The 22,382-nt window shown below is 47.7% G+C and overlaps 1 protein-coding gene and 1 pseudogene across 1 annotated transcript in view; both read right to left on the bottom strand.

The window, feature by feature from the left end:
• Positions 1-16,976, bottom strand: part of TNFAIP8L3 (TNF alpha induced protein 8 like 3) — a 35,797-nt gene extending 18,821 nt beyond the window's left edge. The window contains exon 1 of the mRNA XM_073876994.1: positions 16,745-16,976. Coding sequence (XP_073733095.1) covers positions 16,745-16,796 — 52 coding nt within the window. The 5' untranslated portion in view covers positions 16,797-16,976. The remainder of the gene's footprint in view (positions 1-16,744) is intronic.
• A 2,148-nt stretch (positions 16,977-19,124) lies between these two features.
• On the bottom strand, positions 19,125-19,516 carry LOC112833181 (large ribosomal subunit protein eL33 pseudogene; annotated as a pseudogene).
• Between the last annotated feature and the right edge of the window lie 2,866 nt (positions 19,517-22,382).

The raw sequence follows: 22,382 nt of genomic DNA on the forward strand, positions 1-22,382 counted from the left end.
TTACACATCATGGTAATAGAAGAAAGCACCACCACAAGGTTTTACCATTTCAGATCAAGTCATCTGGTGTGGTCACCCCCAGATGCTGATAATGGCTGTCCTGTGGAATTGGGATACAGAGCCATGGCCAAGGAGTCGCTCCCCCACACAGCGGAAACTGTTCCTGCGTCCAGCCTCTGCGCAGGCAGCAGGGTGTGAGGACAGAGCCCTGCTCCCAGGCTGCCCCCTAGGCCCCCAGGGGGCTCACTGTGTATCATGGGCCCAAGTCTTCACCTTCCTGGTTTCTTGGTCTGTTGAATAGGGGAGCTGGACTCGATGAGTCTGCTAATTTTATATTAACTTCTTCAGAATCAGAAAGTGAGTTTTTAAGTCCATTAAAGAACAGCACCGAGCATACATGAGATATGAGCTGATACCCACAGGATGGATTACCAGGCTTCCTTCTCTCACACCGATTACCCCCATCCACCAAGCTTTCTCCCAGCTCTGCAACTGTCCGTTTCAGCAGCGGAATGCCTCCCCTTCCTCCCTCCTTGAAAAACCGGGGGCACTGACCTTGGAGCCTCCAGCTTTCCTTTTCTGTGGCTTCCCTCCAAAATGCCCCCTCCACCAATTTCCTGGGGCCCTTGCCTCCTCCATCAGACCACAGCCTGTGCTCACCACAGAGCAGGCGGTCAGCAGACTCTCCCCAAGGCCTCTCCCTGTGCTGGACTCAGCGCCCACAGACCAAGCCATAGACTGCCAGCCCCAGCAGGCCGCCCTGTGCTGACACAGCTGCCAATGGGAGCTGTGCCCAAACCACCAGGTCACCTCTTCCTGCGAGGCCTCACACCTCTGTCATCCCACCTTTCTGCCCAAAGAGAAAGCATCCTTGCCCCAGTCCCACAGGCTTTACTCTGAGCATCTTCTACCTGGATGCAAACATGCCCTGCTGCTCTCCCTTCCACCCCTCCCCTGAACACTCCTATCCAGAACAACCCTCCCCCCAAATAGGGCCTATTTAAGGACTTCCCACCTGGCTTCACTGGTTTGTCCATTGCAAATTCCAGGAGCAGGGACCTGCACTGCTGTGTCCACAGTCCTGTCTCTGGCACATAGTAGGAACTCAAATGAATTTAAACTTCAAAAAAGCAGTAGTGACAAGTCAGTCCAGGAAGCGATGTCGCGGGGGAAAGACAAGGACAGACTCTCTCATGGCATGCCGCCTTGCTGAGCCTTGCAAGGATCTATGTTCTGTTACCCTCTCCAGCTTCATCCTCTAATGCCGGCCACACCCTGGTCTCCCCTGTACTGGGCGCTATCATTCCCGGGGTCCTCTCTGCACATCCTGTTCCCTCACCCCTCTCTCCCGATTCCTATCCAGCCCGCAAGACTCCACAGAAGGACTTCTGACCTCTGAGCACGCGTCCCTGCAACCGCATTTCCCTCTGGTATACTCATCACAGCGCAGAGCCATCATACACCAGCTGGATGAGTGACGTCATGTACTGCCGTCTGTAAGCCGCTGGGCGGCAGGAATCATTCCTGTATTCATCCCCAAGGCTCCAGCCAGGGATTGAAACACAGAGAATGTTCACTGCGTGAACAAATGGCTATCAGTCTTGACATTTTACTGAAATGTCTTCGCACTTATGTCAGGAGCAATAACAATAATCAGAACCAGCGTGGCCCCGGGGGGCACTGAAGCCTGCCTCCTCTGGCCAGGGGCCTGAGGTCACCCCCACTGCGCCTCCTTCCCACCCAGGCATCCTTGCCAGGACATCACTCCTTGGGCTCACCGGTCACGTTTCCTTTTTGTTTTGTTATTTTAGAAATCTATTTTCAAAGTGATACAGGTACATTATTTTAAAAGTCAAGTCATCCTAGGGCTTATCCAAAATGCAGCATCCTCTGGCCCACTTCGGATGCTGGCTCTTCACGGCAAAATACTTCAAACTCTTTTAGCTGTTTCAACTAATAATTACCTCTTTATATTTAAATTACATGTTATCCTGTTAGTCCTCGACTTTATTTGCTTTTAACTTCCTATAATGGAAGGCAAGAAATTAGCTCTCTTCCCATTCATTTCTCCTTCCACCTTCCCATTTAGTTCTATTATAATATTTGATTAAATCAAACATCAGTGATTTACACTACCATGACTTGGATACCATTCGTAGCTGACTCATGTATGCTCTATCACTTCCATGACTGCATTTCCTTTCTTACTCATCTTGTTTTCTCAGGAGTTAAACACTGCCTTGTTTTTCTTTCGGTTAGTTTTCTACCTACCTAGCACTAATTCACTCCCAAAGTTCCTAGCAGAATACAACGTTCTCAATGGGTTCAGACACATCAACTCATCTTTTCCTTTAATTTTCTTTCTTGGAGATTCCTCGGGGAGCTCTGTGTGCTGGCTCAAGTCTGAGCACCTCTCCCTCTAAGCCCGTGCTAGGCCGCCACCCTGCTTCTCCCTCCATCCTTCCTCCCTTCTCTCCTGTGCCCATCTCATGGCTTCTTATTTCTTAACTTTACACCCCATTTCAGTGGAACACTTTGAGGAGCACAGACATCAGCAAACTACCTGCAAGAGCCCGAAATAAAGGGCCAAAAGGCAAAATATATGTGGGTACTTATAGAACCATTTAAATGTAACCATTAAATAAAAAAGTAAACATGCTTGTGGGCCATCCAAAAACAGGGGGGCCTCAGCTGGCTGACTCCTGATCCAGCAGCCTATAAGGAAGGGAACACGGTAGGGTAATTTTCTGGAGACCAAATGTGTCTTACAATGACTTTATTCCACCCACACGCACAACTGATGGTTTGGCGGCATTCAGAACTCTACCTGGGAAATCCTTCCCCTTTAGAATTCAAAGGCATTGTACCACTGTTGTTTAGCTCTTGGTGTTGCTGCTTGGGAAACTAGTCCATTGGTAAAAGGGCCTGGTTATTTTCTCTGAAAGTTTTAAGATCTCTGCTTCATGACCAGTCATGGCCACAGGTCTCAGAGTTTCCCCTGCCTTCGTCCCTCCAATGCCCAGGAGGGCTTGTGAGGTGAGTGCGGGGCCCAGGCAGAGGAAATGGAGAGAACCACCTGGGTAGGAGAGGCTGCAGGGAAGGGGAGCATCAAGGATGAGGCAGAGATTTGGGGCCCGGCAGACAGGACAGAAGGGGAGAGGAGAGAGGGAGGACTTGCTTCTGGGCAGGAGGTAAGAGGTCAGGAGGCCCCTGCTGGGGAGCCAGCTTTTCTCAAAGTGTTGGACTCTTTAAGAGGGACCACCCTCCAGGTGAAGAGGCCCAAGAAGGCTGGGCAGCCATGACTGGCAGGCCCGCCGCTGGCCTAGCAACTCAAGAGAATGGCCCTTCTTGTGACCCCTGCCCCCCTGGCCTCCCTGCCACATGACTTGACCTCCTTATGTCCAGACCAGCTGCCCTTCGTCCTTGCCGGCCTCCAGCCTGCCTTAAGACAGTCTTGGCCCCTAATTATCAACCATCTTCAGACTTTGCTCAGACTCCAGTTACTCTCATTGGGTTATGACAATTTGGCAGAGCTCTTTTTATGTGGAGATTTTTTTTTCTTTTTTAACAAAAATGAAACAAACAAAACCCAAGGATGGTTGGAACGAGACATCTTCATCCCACCCATGAGCTTCAGTCCATCACTGACCTCCCTCCTGGGGTGAATGGAAAGCCCGGGGTGGGGTATTCGGTGACAGCTTTCTGGAGATAACACCTGGGTGCTTACTACAAACGCTGGTCTTAGGATGTATCTATCATCTATCATTCTTGGCATAAATGCCTACTTTCTCTAAGAATTCACTCTTATCTTGATTATTCTGCCTTTCCTATTTCCTGATCTCTCTTTTAAAAATCACAGTGGTTATATTCACTCACAATTGATAAGAAGGAGATACGGCTGTTTAATAAAGAACTGATACTGCTTTCCACTTGAAAATTAAGTAATTTTTTTTTTTAATGGGAGGATGAACTTTTCTGGAAGCGTGAAAATACATAGTCAATATATATTTTTATATCTGAAAAGAGGTAAAAATAATCATTTTGTATAATATAAACCAAGAGAGTAGACAAAATTGTGGCTGATGGGGAATACCATTAGCCCTAGCTAGTTTAAAACTAGGTTAAAAATTCTAATAAACGTGAATCTAAATGGTTAGCACTTCTGTTTCCTATAAGCTTCCTACCCCTATTTGGTTGGCTAGATTAGAATAAGGTGGAGATAGGGAGGCAGTAAAGAATATTGGGGCCACGATGTCTATTTTCAGCTCCAAGATGCACAAGAAATCTTTAATTAAATTTCTAATTCCTTTGGAAATAGATACACATTATATTTAATATCATACAACTCCTCAATAATAATTTTTTTTGGAATGGCGGACCAATGGCGGTAGCAGACCAATACTACCTAAAAACTAGTAATCCTGCTATAACAGGATTTTAAACGCTCACCCCTCTTTTTTACTAATTGTAAAAGTAATAAAGACACAAAATCAATGTGTAAATGAAAAAGAGGAAAGGTGAAAGTCATTCATATTTGGGATAGAGGTCAGGGACAGAGAAAGGGTCATGGAGGGAATGAGGGTCAGGGATGCCAGGTGCACACAATGACAATCAGCTAGCGACAGTGAGGCCACGTTCAAGGGCCAAGATGGCTGAGTCAGCAAACTCATTCCAGCACTGCATTCGGCTTGAGAGGCTCTGGTGCCTTGTGCCAGAGTCTGGGCCCCAAATCTATGAGCTCATTACCCACTCTGACGGTCCACACTTCCTCTTCATGGCACAAGGGCCCACAAGGCCTAGGCCGGGTGGGCCCAGATGGGACAGAGTGATGTGGGGGAGGCACCAAGGACAGGGGGAGCCAAAGCCCGGGCAATGGGTGAGCAGGAAGAGGGCTGAGGAGAGAAGCCTGGAACATGCCCCCCACCAGGAGAAGCCCTGAGAGGGACTCAGGAAGGACTGGTTTGAGGTGAAAGAAGATCACAGGCAAGTGAGAGAAGAACTAGTTTCAGGGAAGAAGATGGAGGGAAGAACTGGGACGAAACTACAACAAAGCCCACAGGATGAGCAGTGGACTAGGCCCTTGGATCTCACTTGATTGTTGCTCTTAAAAAAACATTTCCTGCTGAAAGTTATACATACTCATTGCAGAAATATCTGGAAGAAAAGTACAAAGAAGGAAATTATAAGTACCCATAAACTCATCATACAGAATGGTTAATTCTGTTCCAGCATTATAAAGTTAAAAGTTTATGTGTATGAATGAATGGAAGGGAGTCTCCTCCCCTTTTCTCTATAAAAAGGAATGTATGTGTATGTACATATGGGTGTGTGTGTATAAATATATGTACATATAATATGTGTGTATATGCATGTATGTAGCACAAGTGGGATCACAGATTATCCAGTTTTCTTTATCCACTATAATGCAAACTCTTCCCTATATTATTAGATGTTCTTCAAATTAATTTCTCTTAACAGCTGAATAATATTCTGCTGTGTGGAAATGTCATTATATATTTAATCGTTCAGTAGCTCTCTGGCTGAATATTGTTTTTTAGGTTGGATACCTAGGTTTGTTGCTGCCCCCATCTTGGGGGGTACAGTTTTCAATAGTGAAAACTCAGCACCTGTTTTGTGATTTGGGGTAATCTCTGATTCTGTGTCTTCATCTGTAAACCAAGAATAATAATACCTACTTTATCCATGTCCTGGTTTTGCCATGGATCAAGTGTATGGGATATTTCATTGTTCTTATGACTTTACCGTTGTTCGACTTGGTGGCCGAGGAAGCCACAGAAGAGCTGGGCAAAGCTGAGGGAGAGGGAATGGTCTGGGTGTGGAGGTGCTGAGCTGAGGGGCCTTCTGGCCAGTGAGGAGGAGAGGTCCCTGCAAGGCAGGATTCTTGCTTGGGAGACAGGACCGGGTGAGACTGCAGCTTTGGGAATTTTTGGCTTTGCACCGGGAGAACGGATGATCTCTCCCAAATGAAAGTGTATTGTCAGAAAAGACCAGGCTGAGGGCTCAACCTGAGGAGACATAGGTAGGAAGAAAGCATTAATGATGGACACAGGAGGAGCAACGGAGGAAAGGTGCAGGAAAACCAGGATTATATATAGTTGCAGAAGTCGAAAGGAAAAAAAAAAGTCAAGAAATTATTGTTGAATTCCCATCGGATACTGCTCTGGGCTCTCTAAAAGTTGACTCTGTATTAACTGTTTCACTGAGATTGAATCACTGAATTATGAAGTTAAATCCTAAGGGTAGAAATGTTAACACAGATGAACAACTTTCACTGTTTCCTTACAAAAACAGTCAATCTAACCAAAGATAAAAAAATATAATTGGAGAACTAGAGGTCAATAAATCTATCCCTGAAGCTGGTAGCTATTAAACTCAAAAGTAAATTAACCTTTGCAATTGTCACTGGGCATCTATAAAACCTAGTAAATATGTTTTGGCTATTAAAAAATATAAAAATCCTCTGAGGGCTCTGTGTAGGGCTTTCCCGACTGTGGGGGAGGAGTGCACCAGGCAGAAGGGTAAGGCCTGGTGTGGGCCTGTGGTGGCCTGACTTCTGGGCAGATGTGCCTGGTGGGGAGGGGGCAGCAAGAACCCAGGACAAAATGTTGGAAGGACACAGAGCAGGGGTCCCTTTGATATCCCAACATCCAGAATAACTCTGATCTTTTAAAAAAAATTATGTATGTCTTCTGGGAAGGACAGAGGAACCAGAGGATCTGGCCTCCAGTTCTGGTTCTGACACCACCTGGCAACACAACCAGTTTTTAGTGTCCCCACAAAAACAAAGCAGAAGGGGGGCTTTTGTTCTCTTAAAAAGCCCGCTCCATCCCCAAATAAAGCTCCCTTGCATCTTTTCAGGATTGCTTTTTGGCTTCGGAAAAGCACATCTATTCTTAGGACTCAATCTAATTTTCTTCTTTGTACTTTTTTTTTTTTTTTTTTTTTTTTACATATTCTACCATGAGTTTGCATTCCTTTGGTCAGAAACTAACGTTACTAAAAGGCAGCAAGTAAGAGATTGCCCCGGACATCCAAACCCCAGTCATCTAGCTCTGAATCTCGACTTCTTTTCACTGTGAGGCAGGATCATCCTTGAGTTTTCGCTCGTCCTCGAATCCAACAGGTCACCATGCCCTGGGAATTCTATATCTGAGATGATTTAATGCTGGAGTGGGGGAAAAAAGTGCCTGAGGACCCAGCTTAAGTACACTCTGATAAAAGGAATGTTTGTCTGTCTTCAGCACCTCTCCTGACTTTGCTTTTCAATCCTTCTCTCGTCTCAGTGTTTGCTAGATTCACTACATACAGCTACGTCCCATGGCTCTGGGGATGTGCACAGCTGCAGAGTCCTTCTATGACCTTCTCTCCCTGGCAGAAGCTTTGTGCCCCTCTCCCCAACTTCCCTCCCAAAACACCCTTCACCAGCTCTAGCCAATCCTTGCCCATGTGCTACTGAATCAGATTGAATCTGTGCCAGCCAACCCTTACCCATGTGCTATTGGGCTAATGCAGGTAATGTCTGCTGCTTAACACAGGGCCTTCTGGAGATGGAATGTCCTAACAGACGGAGCCTCATGAAGGAACCTGATGGTCAGGGTTCTGGACCCTGTGGGAGCTGGTTGGGGATACAAAGGAGCCTGGTGGTATCCATCCACCTACCTAATCTACCTCATACAAGAACAGCTGGAATTAACCTGACTTCACATCCACTGACAGGCTACACATCCCAGAGCAAGTTACTTAACCTCTCTGTGCTTCAGTTTCCTGGTTTATAAAATGAAGTTACTTCTAGTACCCATCCCAGAAGGCTAGCATAAGGGTTAAACAGCACATAAACAATCAATCCAATCTCGAACACATTGTATGTGCTCAGTTAACATGAAATAAGTAAAATTCAAAACATCACTATTATTTTGCATTCCACACTAGCCCTCTGGGACCGGACTCTGGCTGGCAAAGACCATCCTCACAGTTTCTCATCTTGTTTGATATTTGCCACAATTTCTTAAACCCCATGTCCTCTCCTCTATCACCCCAACCCCAGTCTTGTCTCCCTGACTGTCTCAGTGTTATCCTCAGAAAACCAAGGAAGCAGACTGGAACGTGGTAGACAGAGCTGCTGCCCAGACCTGCCCTGCAGACGGCCCCACCATCTCCCTCCCATGTTCTATGCCGAAATTTCTGTTTACCTTCCCAGCATAACCCACAGGCCCCAGATCAGGCCTGCTAGATGTGCATGCTCACCAGAACAGCCCTTGACAGAATTTCCTCTCGCGCATGAAATTGGATGCCTTTACTATAAAAAATATCAACTAGGAATCTCCGTAATACTGTATCACCAAAATGTTTCCTTTCAGGGTTAGACCAGTTTCACAGAAAGCATATTTTACTTTTTTTTTTTTTAAAGATTTTATTTATTTATTTGACAGAGAGAGACACAGCAAGAGAGGGAACACAAGCAGGGGGAGTGGGAGAGGGAGAAGCAGGCTCCCCACTGAGCAGGGAGCCCGATGCGGGGCTCGGGGCTCAAGGCCGGGCTCAAGGTAGGGCTTGATGCGGGGCTTGATCCCAGGACCCTGGGATCATGACCTGAGCCAAAGGCAGACACTTAACGACTGAGCCACCCAGGCGCCCTGCATATTTTACTTTTGAAAAGAGACCCTACAAGCTAGCAGCTGCTCCTGTGGTTTTCCAACAGTTTAAACCAGTATTTGGACACCGCCAAAGTGTCTCCTCTTTTTTTTTCTGGAGAACCGAGTTACAAAATACTGGTTTCTATTAGGGTGTGTCTAGCACTTTCTGTGCCGCCAAGCCTTCCATTTTTATAGTCTGCACACTAGATTTTCCATGAACAGGCTCAAATTTATTCCCAGGCAAGGATGTTTAGGAAACCCAGTATGAACATGAAGACTGTTCGAAGGCAGCATCAGAATTTGGACCATGCAACTGCTTAAAAAACTCCATTTCTGATGTATAAAAAAGTAATCGATTTTTTGGCTTGCCTTAATATATGTGGGGGACAAGGGTGCTCACTCTCCTTATATGTTTTCTTAGATTAGGTTGTCAGAGGAAACTTGTTTTTTAAATTCTTCTTTATCATTTATTTCTATACTTGCACAGAATACAGTCCAAACACTCACCTACCCAGGCATTTTACATAAAGAGTTGGAGGCCAAATGACTGAAAAAAACAAAACCAAATTATGTATATAGTGTCTTTATAGAGATCTGCATGTGATTTAAGTGGGAGCCAATGGTAACTCTGGAGGAAAAGGAACCAGTTAGAGAAGAGTGCTAACGGAAAGTGTGACTATAATTTGGTTTTGCTGACAAATAAAAAAACAGGTGCCATATTTTTTAAGAGAAAAATAGCATAGGAAATAAGGCTTTATATTTACACACTCACACATATTCTCGTTCTATCTCTAGAAACTTACACGTTGGCTACAAGCACCACCACGACACCCAATTTTACCTTTTAAGCATGACAGCTCCCTTGTCCCACTAGTCCACTAGGGACATCCCCACTGGGTCAGGCCAAGCTCCTCACAGTCTCCTGGCCTTGCCACCTTCTCTTTCTTCTCCCCCATCTAAATCTTTCACTCCTTCAAGGCTACCCTCAAGGCCCATCTCCTCCATGAAGCCTCCCCACCAGAACTCCAAACCACAATGCCCCGTGCTCCAAATCCTACAGCATTTACTGCTGATGCCACCATCTGGCAGATTCAGTTTTGGGTGGGTGTTTTCTCTCCCCAACACAGCTGCAAATTTCTAGAGGGCAGGGTCCCATCGAATTCCATTTTTCAATGCCACCAGAGCACCCTGTACCACTCTGAACACAAAACAGATGATCAGCCATTATCTCTTGGATTGACTGGATTGAACAAGTGGGTGCAGAACTATGAGGTCTAGAATGGCTAATTTCATCTGGCAATCTAAACTGTCCTAGTGAGGTCTAGACAAAATGTATAGCTCAACGACTATCCCCTGAGCTTTGCCAGTAGACAGGGCTGCCATCCCTAATGAACAATTCCTGAAGAATTCTGGGGACCACCTGTTGCAATATACTGCCCTGGTTCCTCCTGGAGAATGAACGGCCAAGCATGTCACAGGCTGCTGGGGGCTTGCAGATAGCCCAAGCTGCACCCAAGCTCATACCCTGTTCCTTGGGATGGCCTGCATCTATGACTCACTGACCATTGTATAAGGGGACATGAAGGCCTGGCCCTGAACCCCAACTCAGAACAGTTCTGAAGGGCTATTCTAGCTCCAGAGCTGGAGGCTGTTGTTGGGTGTGCACTGCAGCTCAGCTTCTCACTCTGCCCAGTCCAGCGTCCCTCCCCTCTCCTTTCCTTCCCCAAATAAACCCACTGCATGCCAACCTCTATCACAGAGTCTGCTTCCTGGGGAACCAGCCTACAACAGCATCTATCCATCCATCCAACCATCCATCCATAAACACACATACCTCGTTTTGTTGCACTTCGCAGATTTTTTTTTTTTCCTGAACTGAAGGTTTGTGGCAACCCTGGTGGAGCAAGTCTAGCAGTGCCATTTTCCCAACAGCATTTGCTCACTTTATGTCTCTGTGTCACATTTTGGTAACTTTTGCAATATTTCAAACTTCTAAATTATTATTAACATTTGTTATGGTGATCTGTGATCAGTGATTATGGCTCACTAAAGCTCAGATTATGGTATTTTTTAGCAATAAAGTAGTATTTTTTAAAAATTTTCTGGGGGGGGTGGGACAAAGAAAAAATCTTAAGCAGGCTTCACAGCCAACACAGAGCCCCACGTGGGGCTCCATCTCACCACCCTTAGATCATGACCTGAGCTGAAATCAAGAGTCAGACACTTAACTGACTGTGCCACCCAGGCGCCCCGGCAATAAAGTATTTTTAAATTAAGGTATGTAAATTGTTTTTTTAAAGATATCATGCAATTGCACACTTAAGAGACTATGATACAGTGTAAATGTGACTTTCATATGCATTGGGGAACCTAAAAATTCATTGGACTACCTTTATTGCAATATTTGCTTTATTGCAGTGGTCTGGAACTGAACCTGCAATATCTCTGAGCTATGCCTGTATTGACTTATCCAAGCAGGCATGCATCCAGCCAGCCAGCCAGCCAGCCAGAAACCTACTAGTGTGTTCAAGGATCCATCGTGTTGGTGGGAGGTGATACAGGTGAAAATGACCCAATCCTTGCCCTTAGGGAGCTAACAATCCAGTATAAGAGATGAGATATGTATAAGAATAACCATAAAGCACACAATGGAAAGTGGCTGTTATTAAGACAACAGAGATTTGGCCGGGGTATAGTCCCAGGGCCAGGAGTCTTCATGCACTGGTGTAAGGTTGTGTCCACCAGTATATGTGTCCTATCTCTCCATCTGATCTTAAGCCCTGGAAGACAGAATGGACGGTGTCCTTATCTCTCTGCCTTCCCCATACTTTTCCAACACAGGGTCCCAGACAGTACTAGAAATCTTAAAACACTGAAGCAAAACAAAACACTGAAGGAAAGCTTTGGCAGTTCCACCATATAGGAAAGGTTTCTCGCTGTCTGATCTTTCAGTGCAGAGTTCCCACGAGGCTCCTCAAGATGCGCATTCATTTATTATGCCCATAAAATCTGAGGAACATGAAAGCACAAGACAAGGTCCTGACCCCTTAAAGCAGTCACAGGACACTGTGTGGACAAGGCAGAGGCCCCTGAAAACGTCCACAAACAGGAACAAGACACAGGACAGTGACTAATAGGCAAGTGATACCTCATCCCCAGATGCTCTCCATCCCAGGTTGGCCAGCCCATCAATTGTCAATCTTTCAGTCAACAAAGGTTATTCAACAGTCTCCACGAGGAATCTAACAATGAGGATCAACCAACTCCAGAACCTCACAGTCCCCTGAAGCCAGTGCCCTAACATGGTTTATTTTTACAGGGGAAAATGGCTTTAAACAAAACATCACCGCTAAGTGCCTGATGGAAAGAAGGGGGGGCTGGGAAGCCTGGGTGGGGGAGTCCACCTCCCGCATTTCCCGGCCCTCACCCCAACTCAACACGCCAGTCTCCTTCCACTCTCCCTCTCCTTGCACTGCTTTTATACAGTTTGTCAGCAACTTCTGTTGTTTGCTTCTCTGAAATGGCACTTGCATCCTTCCTCTTCTGCCTCGCCTTAGCGTTACCACTTGCTCCGATACCGTGGCCAACCCTGGTCGCCGAGGCTCCAAGCTGGGCAGGCCCACACTCCGTGTCTGTCAGATGTGGCTCCTGCAAACCCAGCTCTCGGTCAGTCCTGTCTCTGCACAACAATCAGCTTAACAGGGGCTCCTCTGGCATCTCAGGACCAGTCACTAAGACCCTCTTCTATGTGGCCCTCCCTACACTCCTGTCACTTTATTTCCCAGTACTTCCTAGTATATGCCCTCCACTCCAGTAACCCCCTTGCTTATTTGTGCCTTTGCGCAAGTGGTGTCTGACTTCTGGAACACCTTTCCTCTTCTTGGCCACCTATTGAATCCTACCCACTTGAATCCTATCTCCCTAATCCACCTTGCCACTTTGTTCACACAAACCAAGCTTAGGACCTAGGCGATGGGAGAGATGGCAAAGGCAGGGTTAGGGGCCTGCTTTTTTCCCATTTCTTTTACTGTCTTGAAGCTCCCCTACCACATCTCGACTCCATTGCATGGAAATGCTTTTCTGTAGCACTTGCCCAGCTGTGAAGCCCCACCAGCTTGAATGCCCTGGACCATCTAGCTGTGGGTAGAAGGAGCTTGTTTGCCCTCAGCTGGGTAGACTATCTTTGTCTTACAAGGCAAAAAAGGAAAAAGCTGACACCGCTAATGTTTACTCGCTTGTTGCTTCTTAGGAAAGACTCTTAATCACTGTCAAGTTAATATACCAAGTGCTAGGATTTCTGAGAGATGGATGGTGGGTTTGCCAAACGACAGACTGCCAAGTTGGGTCTCTGGAATGAATCCAGTGTTCCATAAACCCTGCCTCTTTCCTAATCATAGAAAGAACCCAAAATGACAGAAAGGCAGACTAGAGTTTCAGGCAGCAGAATGATATAGAAGCATCATCCTATGCTTCCGGAAAAACAGAAAATGCAGCTCGAGACAAATTTCATCTCCCCCCTTCACCCTCATATGCAGAGGGTTGCATCGCTTGATAAGTGCACTGCAGGCACTGGGGAGATCTTCGGAAAAGTCTCTTGAAAGGGGTACAGTAAAGAGTAGGTGGTCCTTGGAGACTTTCTCACTCTTCTGCCAATTTGTAACTGGGAAGGTGACTGAGATGGGTAAAAATGGAAGGGGAATGACGAGGACTTCCTGGGCCTCCTGCTACCTTGAAGGAAAACGGTTCACTGGTTGGGAAGGGTTACCTCCTCTTCTTTTATTTGAAATGGCATGAAAGTGGCTATCTCCAAGTTAGCTGGTGGGTTGGGTAAGGGGTTCTCTGCTTTGTACAACTTTACCTACAGCTAAAGGAAAAGGGGAGTGAAAGTAGTAGTTTTGAATGTCCTCATCTTCATGCCTTGAGCTGGCAGATGAGGAGGATAAGAAGAGGTAACGATAACCTCCCCCAAACCAACAAGCAAACACACACACACACACACACACACACACACACACACACACGCCTGTGTGCACACCCACACCCACACACACATACCCCAGAGAGAATGAGAGAATGAAAAAGAGAAAATTCAAAACAAACCTGCTCAATTACATTAATATGATAATAATGACAATAATACTAATTGTGTTAAACACGCCTACTGATTTACATTTTATAAAGCACCGGAGTATATTATTTAGCAGTATTCTTATAACAAATAATCCAGTCAGGTGATAAACAACGCAGCAGCTACCATGTACTGAATGATTACCGGGAACACTTTTCATGTGGTATTTTATTTAATCCTCACAACCTCCTTGTGGTACTAGTATTATCCCCATTTCACAGAGGGAGAAACAGGTTTGGAGAGGTTAAGTAACTTGCGTTAGGTAGAGAATGAAACCTAGGTCTTTCTGATTCCAGAGTCCAGGCTCTTGACCTTAATAGGGTACATCTCAAGGCAGGGCTTTTTTTTCTTTGCAAGTCTGAGAAGGGAAGGCCACTCAGGAGGATGCAGCCCTTACATCTCAACTCCCTAAGAGGTAGGTACACACAGACACACACACACGATGAATACTCCAAGAGGTCCCGCTTCTCTGTTGTCCGCGGTTACAAACGCATCCAGCTTGCACAGACACAGGTCCATAGATGAAGGCCTCATTCCTTATAGAGAGAAAGGTCAACCCCTAAGGATAACATACCTGTCATTTAACCTGTATCTGAAGTCACAACAAGGGTTTCCATTTGACAGGATGCAGCTACAGCAAGGCAATGAATTAGCATTTAGTTCTGAAGCTTTGTCACGAAAAATAGTTTAAGACTGAGAATGAGATGGAATGCCATTTAGAAGAATGGCTTGTGATAGTCAATTAAATGTTCAGCTTGAGAGATTCATGTGCTCACAGAAAAGGAGAAATGACTGTAGAAAACAGCAAGGTGCAAACACATGGTGACAGCTCACAGAGTTGGCTGCCCTATTCTTCAGAGGACCCATCTGACCTCAGCGCTCAGTGCAGAGGCCTGACACAAATGGACATGCACACATCCGGGATACTCCGGGCTGGGCAGGCTTGGGGGAGAAGAAACAGGACCCTTGAGAACTCCTTCCCCCCCCCTTTCACCCAAGCACCAACTCTTCTGGGGTATCTCCTCTCCCTTCTCCTCCCTCTTCTTTCTCTAAGCTTCCTTCTCCTCTCCTTCAAACATCAACCTGCATAAGAGATCTGAGGGTGGGGTGGGGACAGCGTGTTAGTTCCTGGGATTTTGAGACAGTAAAGTGTCAAGGTCAGCAGGCCCCTACCAACCACACCCCAGCTTTCCAGATATACTTTTTAAAAAAAGATTTTATTTACTTTTTGACAGAGAGCGAGACAGTGAGAGAGGGAACATAAGCAGGGGGAGTGGGAAAGGGAGAAGCAGGCCTACCTCCCGACCCCCAGCAGGGAGCCTGATGTGGGGCTAGGACCCTGGGATCATGACCTGAGCAGAAGGCAGACGCTTAATGACTGAGCCACCCAGGCGCCCCTCCAGGTATACTTAGATACACACATAAACACCCACTGGAACTTTAAAAAGATGTTAGGAGATCAACAAGCCCCCTGTGAAACAAAATCTTGGTGCTTCCTAGTCACAGAAACATACAAGTAGGCAAAGGGCTCAGGTTAATTAGTTATCTCCACACCTACCTGCACAAAGGAGGTGGCCCTTGCACACACACGGGAATCCTCACAAAGGCATCTTGGTAATGCCACCCTTCCTCTTGGCCAGCCTCATCTCTTCCCACCCACTCAAAAAGGTGTTGACCACAGCCACCCTGTGAGAGGCTGAGGGGTACCATAGAGTAAATAGGGAATCCTATCCTATCAAGTAGACCTTGGCTACTCCCTGCTGTGATACATGGGTAAGCCACTTAGCCTCTGTGGGCTTCTGTAAAATGGAGCTAATAACCACCTGGCTAGATGCTGTGAAGATTAAGGGGAATCATCTATGTAGGGCCTTTGGCACAGTGCCTGGCGCTGTCCTGCGTGGTTCCTGAGCCTGCCTTTCCTACAGCCACGCCTGGGCTGATAGTGCCTCCTGGCACTTGGTCCCCACTCTCAGGATGCTGGTGTGACATAGGTAAGAGTGGGGACTAGTCGAGGACCTCGGGTCTGTACCAGGAGGGTCCCAGCCCTCAGGTCACATGTCTGCCGGCCGGCCGCGGCTAGCCTTCAGGGCCCCGAGGGTCCCGGGAGCCGGGGACAGGTGGGGAGGGCGATCAGGTCTCCGGTGTGTGGACCCCTGGGCGGCGGGTGGAGCAGGCCGGTGGAGGTGGGCAGAGCCCAGCCGTAAGTAGACCCAAGACTGTGGGTGGCTTCCTCCTGTTGCTCAGTATCAGGAAGAGGCGGGGGAGGACATTCATTTTTTTCCAAAGTAAGCATCCACCCATTGCTTCGATAACTATCGATTGTGAAAAGCCGGCGGCGCCTCTTAAAGGCGAAGCCCGGCTCCCGCGCCCCCTCCCCCCCTGCCCCGCGGCTGTGTTCCCGGACCCCTCCGAAGGGACCTCTTCTGCCTGTACGGGGCAGCGATGGACGAACCCCTCTGCACCGCCTCGGGAACCGCAGCCACTAGCTGTGGTTTGACCCCTGCCCGTCCACCCGCGGGTCCTTTCCTTCCCGTAGTCCCCTGTCACGCCTTCGACCGGGTCACCTGTTCCTCAGCGTCCCTGGCGCCCGGGTTCGAGGACGGGGTCGGCGCTCGGAAAGTTATTTCAAAGGGGCAGATGTGTTGCAACCCTCGCTGCAGCAAACTACAGGACGCGGATTTCGCGAACCCTTCCCCACCCCCACCCAGCCCGGGCGACCCGAGCCCGCTGCAGGACGCAGCTGCGCGGAGAGCCACCCGCAGATGTACCTCTTCTCCCTCCCGCGCGCCCAAGTGCAGTGGAAAGCCTCACAGCAAACTCAGCGCGGAGCAATCCCGGGTCCTGGCCTGGAAGGGATCGGCCTCCCGCCCGGCAGCTCCGAGAAATACTCCGATTTCCTGCCCCGGCCTTCCCTCCTCCCGGCCCCGGCCCTCCCGGCTGGGCTGCCGCGGCCCCTCGGTACCTGACGCGGTCACTGGCTCGCCCTCACTCTGCTCGCCGGAATCCGAATCCATGCTGCGGGCTGCTGGCCGGACGTCCACAGCCGCCCGCCCGTCTGCGGGGCGCTAGGGGCCGGCGTCCGGGCTCCCGCTGCCGCGGCGTACTCGGTGCGGGCAGCCGGGCGGCGGCAGTCCTGGCGGCACGGGCTGGGCAATGCGCGGCGGCGGCGGCCGGGGGGCGGCTCCGCAGAGGCGAGCGCCACCCGCGCCCCGCTCTCCGCGCCCTGCCGGCCGGTGCCTGCGCGCCAGGCGAGCGCGGGGCGGAGGGTGGGGGCGCGCGGGGCGGAGGGTGGGGGCGCGCGGGGAGAGAGCGGGGAGGGGGAGGGGAGGCGCGAGCTGGGAAGAGCGGGAGCGTCCGGCCCCGCGGGCTCCAGACGGGGCTTAAATACCCCGGGGGCGGTGCCGCTCCTCCTACCCGCGCCCCGCGCCGGGCGCCCGGCGCCCGGCGCCCTGGACTTGAGGCGCGCGGCGAGGTCCTGCCGGTAGGCGAGGCCGAGCGCGGTCTCTTGCGGATGGCCAAGTTGGGAGGATTTTGAGGCAAAAAAGCGCCTCTACCCAAAGAGAAAAAAGAGAGGTTCCGTGTGGGAGTCCCGGGGCTGCCCGGTTTGGAGTCCTAGTCCACCGCTCGGGGACCTGAGGCGAGAGACTCACTCTCCCTGAGGTGTTTCCTCACTTGGTAGATGGGGAAATGACAGTTGCCTTTTACCGGGAATGTTGTTGGGGAGGAAATTAAGAATGCACGTGAGGAGCCGAGAGCAGGGCCTAGCACCTGGCGAGGAAGTGAACAGCACTCGGCAGGTACGCTCGCTCCGGCGGCGCTTCTTCCCCGCGTGGGCGGGGCGGCCGGGGCGGCGGCAGAGCGGAGCGGAGCGGGGCGGGGCCGAGCAGGGAGCCGTCGCGCGCAGCGGACACGCCTTGCCCGCCGCGGCCCCGCCACTTCGCTCCCACCGACTCGGGCCAAGAATGGAATTTTCAGCCTCGTCTTAACAAGGAGTGCGCAACATGCTCCAAAGCCCCTACCCTTTCACTTTCTAAAAAGAGGTATTTGTGAATTTACTTAGTAATTAAGAGACAAAACGAAGGGGGAAAACGCCCTGAGCAGGAGCAGTAAGGCCTCAGGAGATCAGGAGATTGTGGGTTGTTAATTCTCAAGGATCCGTGCAGTCGTACTGTCTCCCTGAATTATCAACTCCCAATGCTAACGTAACGTCAGGCCAGCTTCTCTGTACATAAAGTGCCACAGAAAAAGCAAACTAACTTTATTGACGTGAGCAAAATGAAGTCAGGAGGAGAAAGTCCACTAAAAAGCGCCATTTGTTTTCCTATGCGGGCTTGTTTAAGCTGTACAGTGACTCAGTGAAGAGTTTGGGTTGAACCACGTGCAGATGCTTTTTTGGAGTTCAAAATTAGCTGGAAGTTGGCAATTTCATAGAATTCGACCTATATTAGTATCCCCATTTTATACATGTGGAAGCCGGATTTCAGGGATAGCAAATAATTTTCTTGTGGTCGCACGTCCAGTAAGTGGGTGAGCTGGGACTTGAAATCAGGCTTATCTGATCTCCACACCTGCTCCTAACTGGTAGGGTATAGAGTCACAAGGCAGTTTGGCCTCTTGGCTACCTGAGGGCTGCCTCCTTCAGTGAAGGTATGGGTTTCACAGAGTACAAATATAGTTCTACTTTGCGTCCTCAGAAAACATTTTCTAGGTGGCCAAACTCGTGGGCTTTAGGTGACAAAAGTTGGATGGGTTTCTGTGGAACAGTCAGAAGAGTCCCATACTAGATGTGTGATCTTGGGCAAATGGCTTAACCTCTCTGTTCCCTCATGTGTTGGCATCTCCTTCATAGGGTGGTTGTAAGGGAGTAAATGAAATAATGAGTGTGGAAGCTATTCCTCAATGCCTGACACACAGTTGATGTCTGATAAGTGGGAAGAACATTACTTCTCAGATCTAATGGGTCCCATTTAGGAAAAATATTTTAAAATCACATTTTTAAATGAAAAGAAAAAAGTAATGGCAACATTTGTGTAAAAGTTGATACTCAAAAAATAAATAGCTGGGATCCTTTAAAAAGTTTGCCATCATAGTTTTGCATTCTTTTTTTTTAAGATTTAAAAAAATTAATTATTTAGCGTGCTTGCCAGTGGGGGGAGGGGCTGAAGGAGAAGGAGAGAGAATCCCAAGCAGACCCTGTTTTGAGTGCAGAGCTCCAGGCAAGGTTGGAACTCAGGACCCTGAGATGGTGACCTGAGCTGAAATCAAGAGTCAGATGTCTAACTGACTGAGCCACCCAGGTGCCCCATAGCTTTGCATTCTTTTTTTTTTTTTTTAACAAAAATACAAGAGAACAAATCTACACCTTTATTTACTTTTCACTAAGTTTAAATCCTTGAGGGGTACAGCATCACACGGATTCTGTGGCCAATGGCTTTAACAGGAAGGTTGCTTCGGAATTTGGCACGAACCATGCCACTGTTTCCATGAGCACGAGTTACTTTTCCCCAGGTTACTCTGGTTTTGTTTGGTTTGCCACCAGGAGTCACTGTGTTGTTCTTTGCTTTGTACACATAAGCACATCTCTTGCCTAGATAGAATTCCGTTTCCTCTCGAGCGTAAACACCTTCGATTTTAAGAAGAGCTGTGTGCTCCCTCTGGTTCCGGAGACCCCGCTTATAGCCAGCAAAAATGGCCTTGGACCACAGCCTTGCAGACATTATTTGGCGTTATAAGAGTCCTGTTCCCAGCAGGCCTCCACAGACTCCAAGATGGCGGAAAAAGCCATACCTTTGCATTCTTAAGGAAAATCAAGGATGGTGGCATCAGAGAACAGAGTATATTAGATTGAAAAGACATCCAGCTTCCTCTGAAAGCCAAGCCTAGATTCAACGACAGGAAATGCGAAACTTTCTCTGTTCCCTTAGACCTCCTTTCCCGAAACTTGGTAGAAGCTTTTTAATGATTGTTTGTTTGTTTTAATGGGCAGGTGGTCTAGGTTGAAGGGTGAGAGAGACAGAATCCCACGGAGGTATCTGTACATCACAGCGATAAAGGAAATAGGGAAGCTCACTACTGGAACTTGGTTAACAATAAACAAGGTATGGAGAGCACATGATACATATATGCCCATCAAGTCATTGGTTATTTACTGAATAACTAATACATTCAGCCCAGAGATAAAATACTGGGGGTGGGGGATGCTGGTCAAAGTGCTTCTGAAAAGTGTATAATGTGAGTCCAGAAAAACAACACTTATTCATTTATTTGTTCCTATATTCAGTCATAGTATATTTCTGCAAAAAAAAAAAAGAGGCCGACCTAGAATAAAAAATTGAATGTGGAATTAAACAATGGAGAAGAGAGATCCAAACCAAATAAGGTCTCCATTCCAGTTTCCTATGATATGCAATCTGTTGTCATGGGATAGCAAGACAAAGGGAAATGACTGCTGGCGCGCATGTGTGTTTAATGAAGAACATTAGTGGAACATACCTTATCTGTCCTCCCAGTGTGGAAAAATCTGTATAAGAGAAGGAAGTCCTTAAAATAGTATCTTATGACCATCAACCCCCACGAAAACAGTGAAATCTGAGGTGGTGAATCTCCTTTACAAGCCAATCCTACTATATTTCTTTAAAAAGAAAAAGAAGGAAAGGAAACACTCTTAGAAAAGAGGAAAGGATTTCCGTAGTTCCTCTGTGTATTTTTAGAAGAATGGCATCACTTTGCAGACTTGAATCTAGAGTCTGAGGGTTATAAACCACTTTCCTCAGTGTTTCCACTACATCTTTTCAGCCTGGCTGCTTTTCAGACACACAAGTTTCTAAGTCTCATTGGTCATTCCTTAGCTTTAGCTAAGGAAGTAGTTGGATTTTAAGGAACTTGCTCGTCTGGTGGGAAAAGCCTATCTATATGTAAGGTGTCAAGAAACGGATAATAAAACAGATCCATTTCTGCGAACACAGTAATACTCCTTTAAACTAAGTCAGTGCTATGACTCATCTGCCTGTCTCCTCTTGTGGGATGGAAAGGGAGCTGTCTGTAAACCTTTGGGCAAGAAGCCTGGAGAGGGGAGGGAGGTTCCTCTCACACGCTAGGGCTGCTACTCTGCTCCAAAACCCCACAGGGCTCTGGCACTGCCATTTTTTTCTAGGCTGAAGTGACCCTTGGTATTTTGAGATGAGAGGTTAGCCAGGACAGCCCCATTTTAAATAACTTGTCTTGAGGTGGATCCTGGCACTAAGGAAGTTCTGCCGAGAGCAAGGCAGCCTTCATGGGGCTCTAGGCAAGCTGGACAGTGGGGTCAGAACTGGCTTCATATCCATCTGGCAGAGCAAGGTGCCTGAAGACAGCCTTGAAAGAGGGGGCATTTCCTCTCTCTTTCTGGCTAGCAAAACTAAGTTTTCATTGTCGTCCATCCCTTATTTCGAAAGTATCACTGTAGAAAAATTAAAAATCTGTTCATAATTCCACTAGTTAAAATAACTGTTAACACATCTTTTGAAAAACTTCCCTCTTTGTGTGTGTCGCCTTCTTTTTTAACTTGCTTTTTCCTTTTAATAGTATGTTATTTCATCTACTTTTTGACATGATGTTTAGTAGCTGCACAGTATTCTATGTGTATGGGTGCACCATAATGTAGTTGAACATTATTGGGCATTGAGGTTGTTTCCAATTTTCTGGTATAACTGAGTGTTAGTAAATATCTTCATGTCTAAATCTTTGCATGCATCTTTAATAAATGTCTGTGATCCTTCAGCAGCTTCATTTGTTTTTTGGAGGGGAGAGAGACAGAAGATTGTAGCTCCCAAAATAATTGCTGTATATATCTCAAGATTTCAAGATTATCAAGAATTGTCATGGGCATAATCCCCTCTCAGCAGGGGGTGAGTTATCTGAGTTGAGCCCAGAGGGGATTCTTCTAGGTTGAAGAGAGGAGTGGAAAATTTCCTTTCATATTTTCTTTGTGGGCAGCGTGTCCCCTGCACAGCCCTATCCAAGTCCAGACACCTCGTGGGAGGCAGGGTATGGGCAACTGGGCAATTTGGGCATCAAGCTGTTCTATGTTCTTAGCTTTTGCCCTAATGAGTCGCCTATAGGATAGCTTCTGGAGCAGCTAATGCAGTTATAGTGACTCTAAAGCACTGATTCAGGTGGCTCAGTTGGTTAAGCATCCGACTCTAGATTTTGGCTCAGGTCATGATCTCAGGGTTGTGAGATCAAGCCCCATGTTTGGGATTCTCTCTCTCCCTCCTCCACACTCTGGCACTGATTCAGAGGGAGAAGGAAATTGAGAAAGAGAGAGAAAGAAGAAAGCTCTATGGGCCCAGTCTCTGTTGTGCTCTGACCCAGCTTCCTCTAGGGTTATTTGTGAGCATTTTAAAGAGCAGGACCAGGATCATAGGGTTTGGCCCTGCTGGGAGTCTCCCTGATCGCATGTGGTGTCTAGCCCCACTTCTGGCATTCACCCTGGGGGCTGTGGGGTATGACTGTGCTGTACTCTGGCTGTTCTTACTCAGATCCACAGGGCTGCATTGTGGGCACCCTATGTGACTGTTTCAAGCTGTTCCCAGTGCCTTCCCATCATCCTGGACCCTTAT

Source organism: Callorhinus ursinus, unplaced genomic scaffold (assembly GCF_003265705.2).
Source record: "Callorhinus ursinus isolate GAN/ISIS: 27379988/994484 unplaced genomic scaffold, GSC_fseal_2.0 scaffold25, whole genome shotgun sequence".
In the NCBI taxonomy this organism is placed as follows: Eukaryota; Metazoa; Chordata; class Mammalia; order Carnivora; family Otariidae; genus Callorhinus; species Callorhinus ursinus.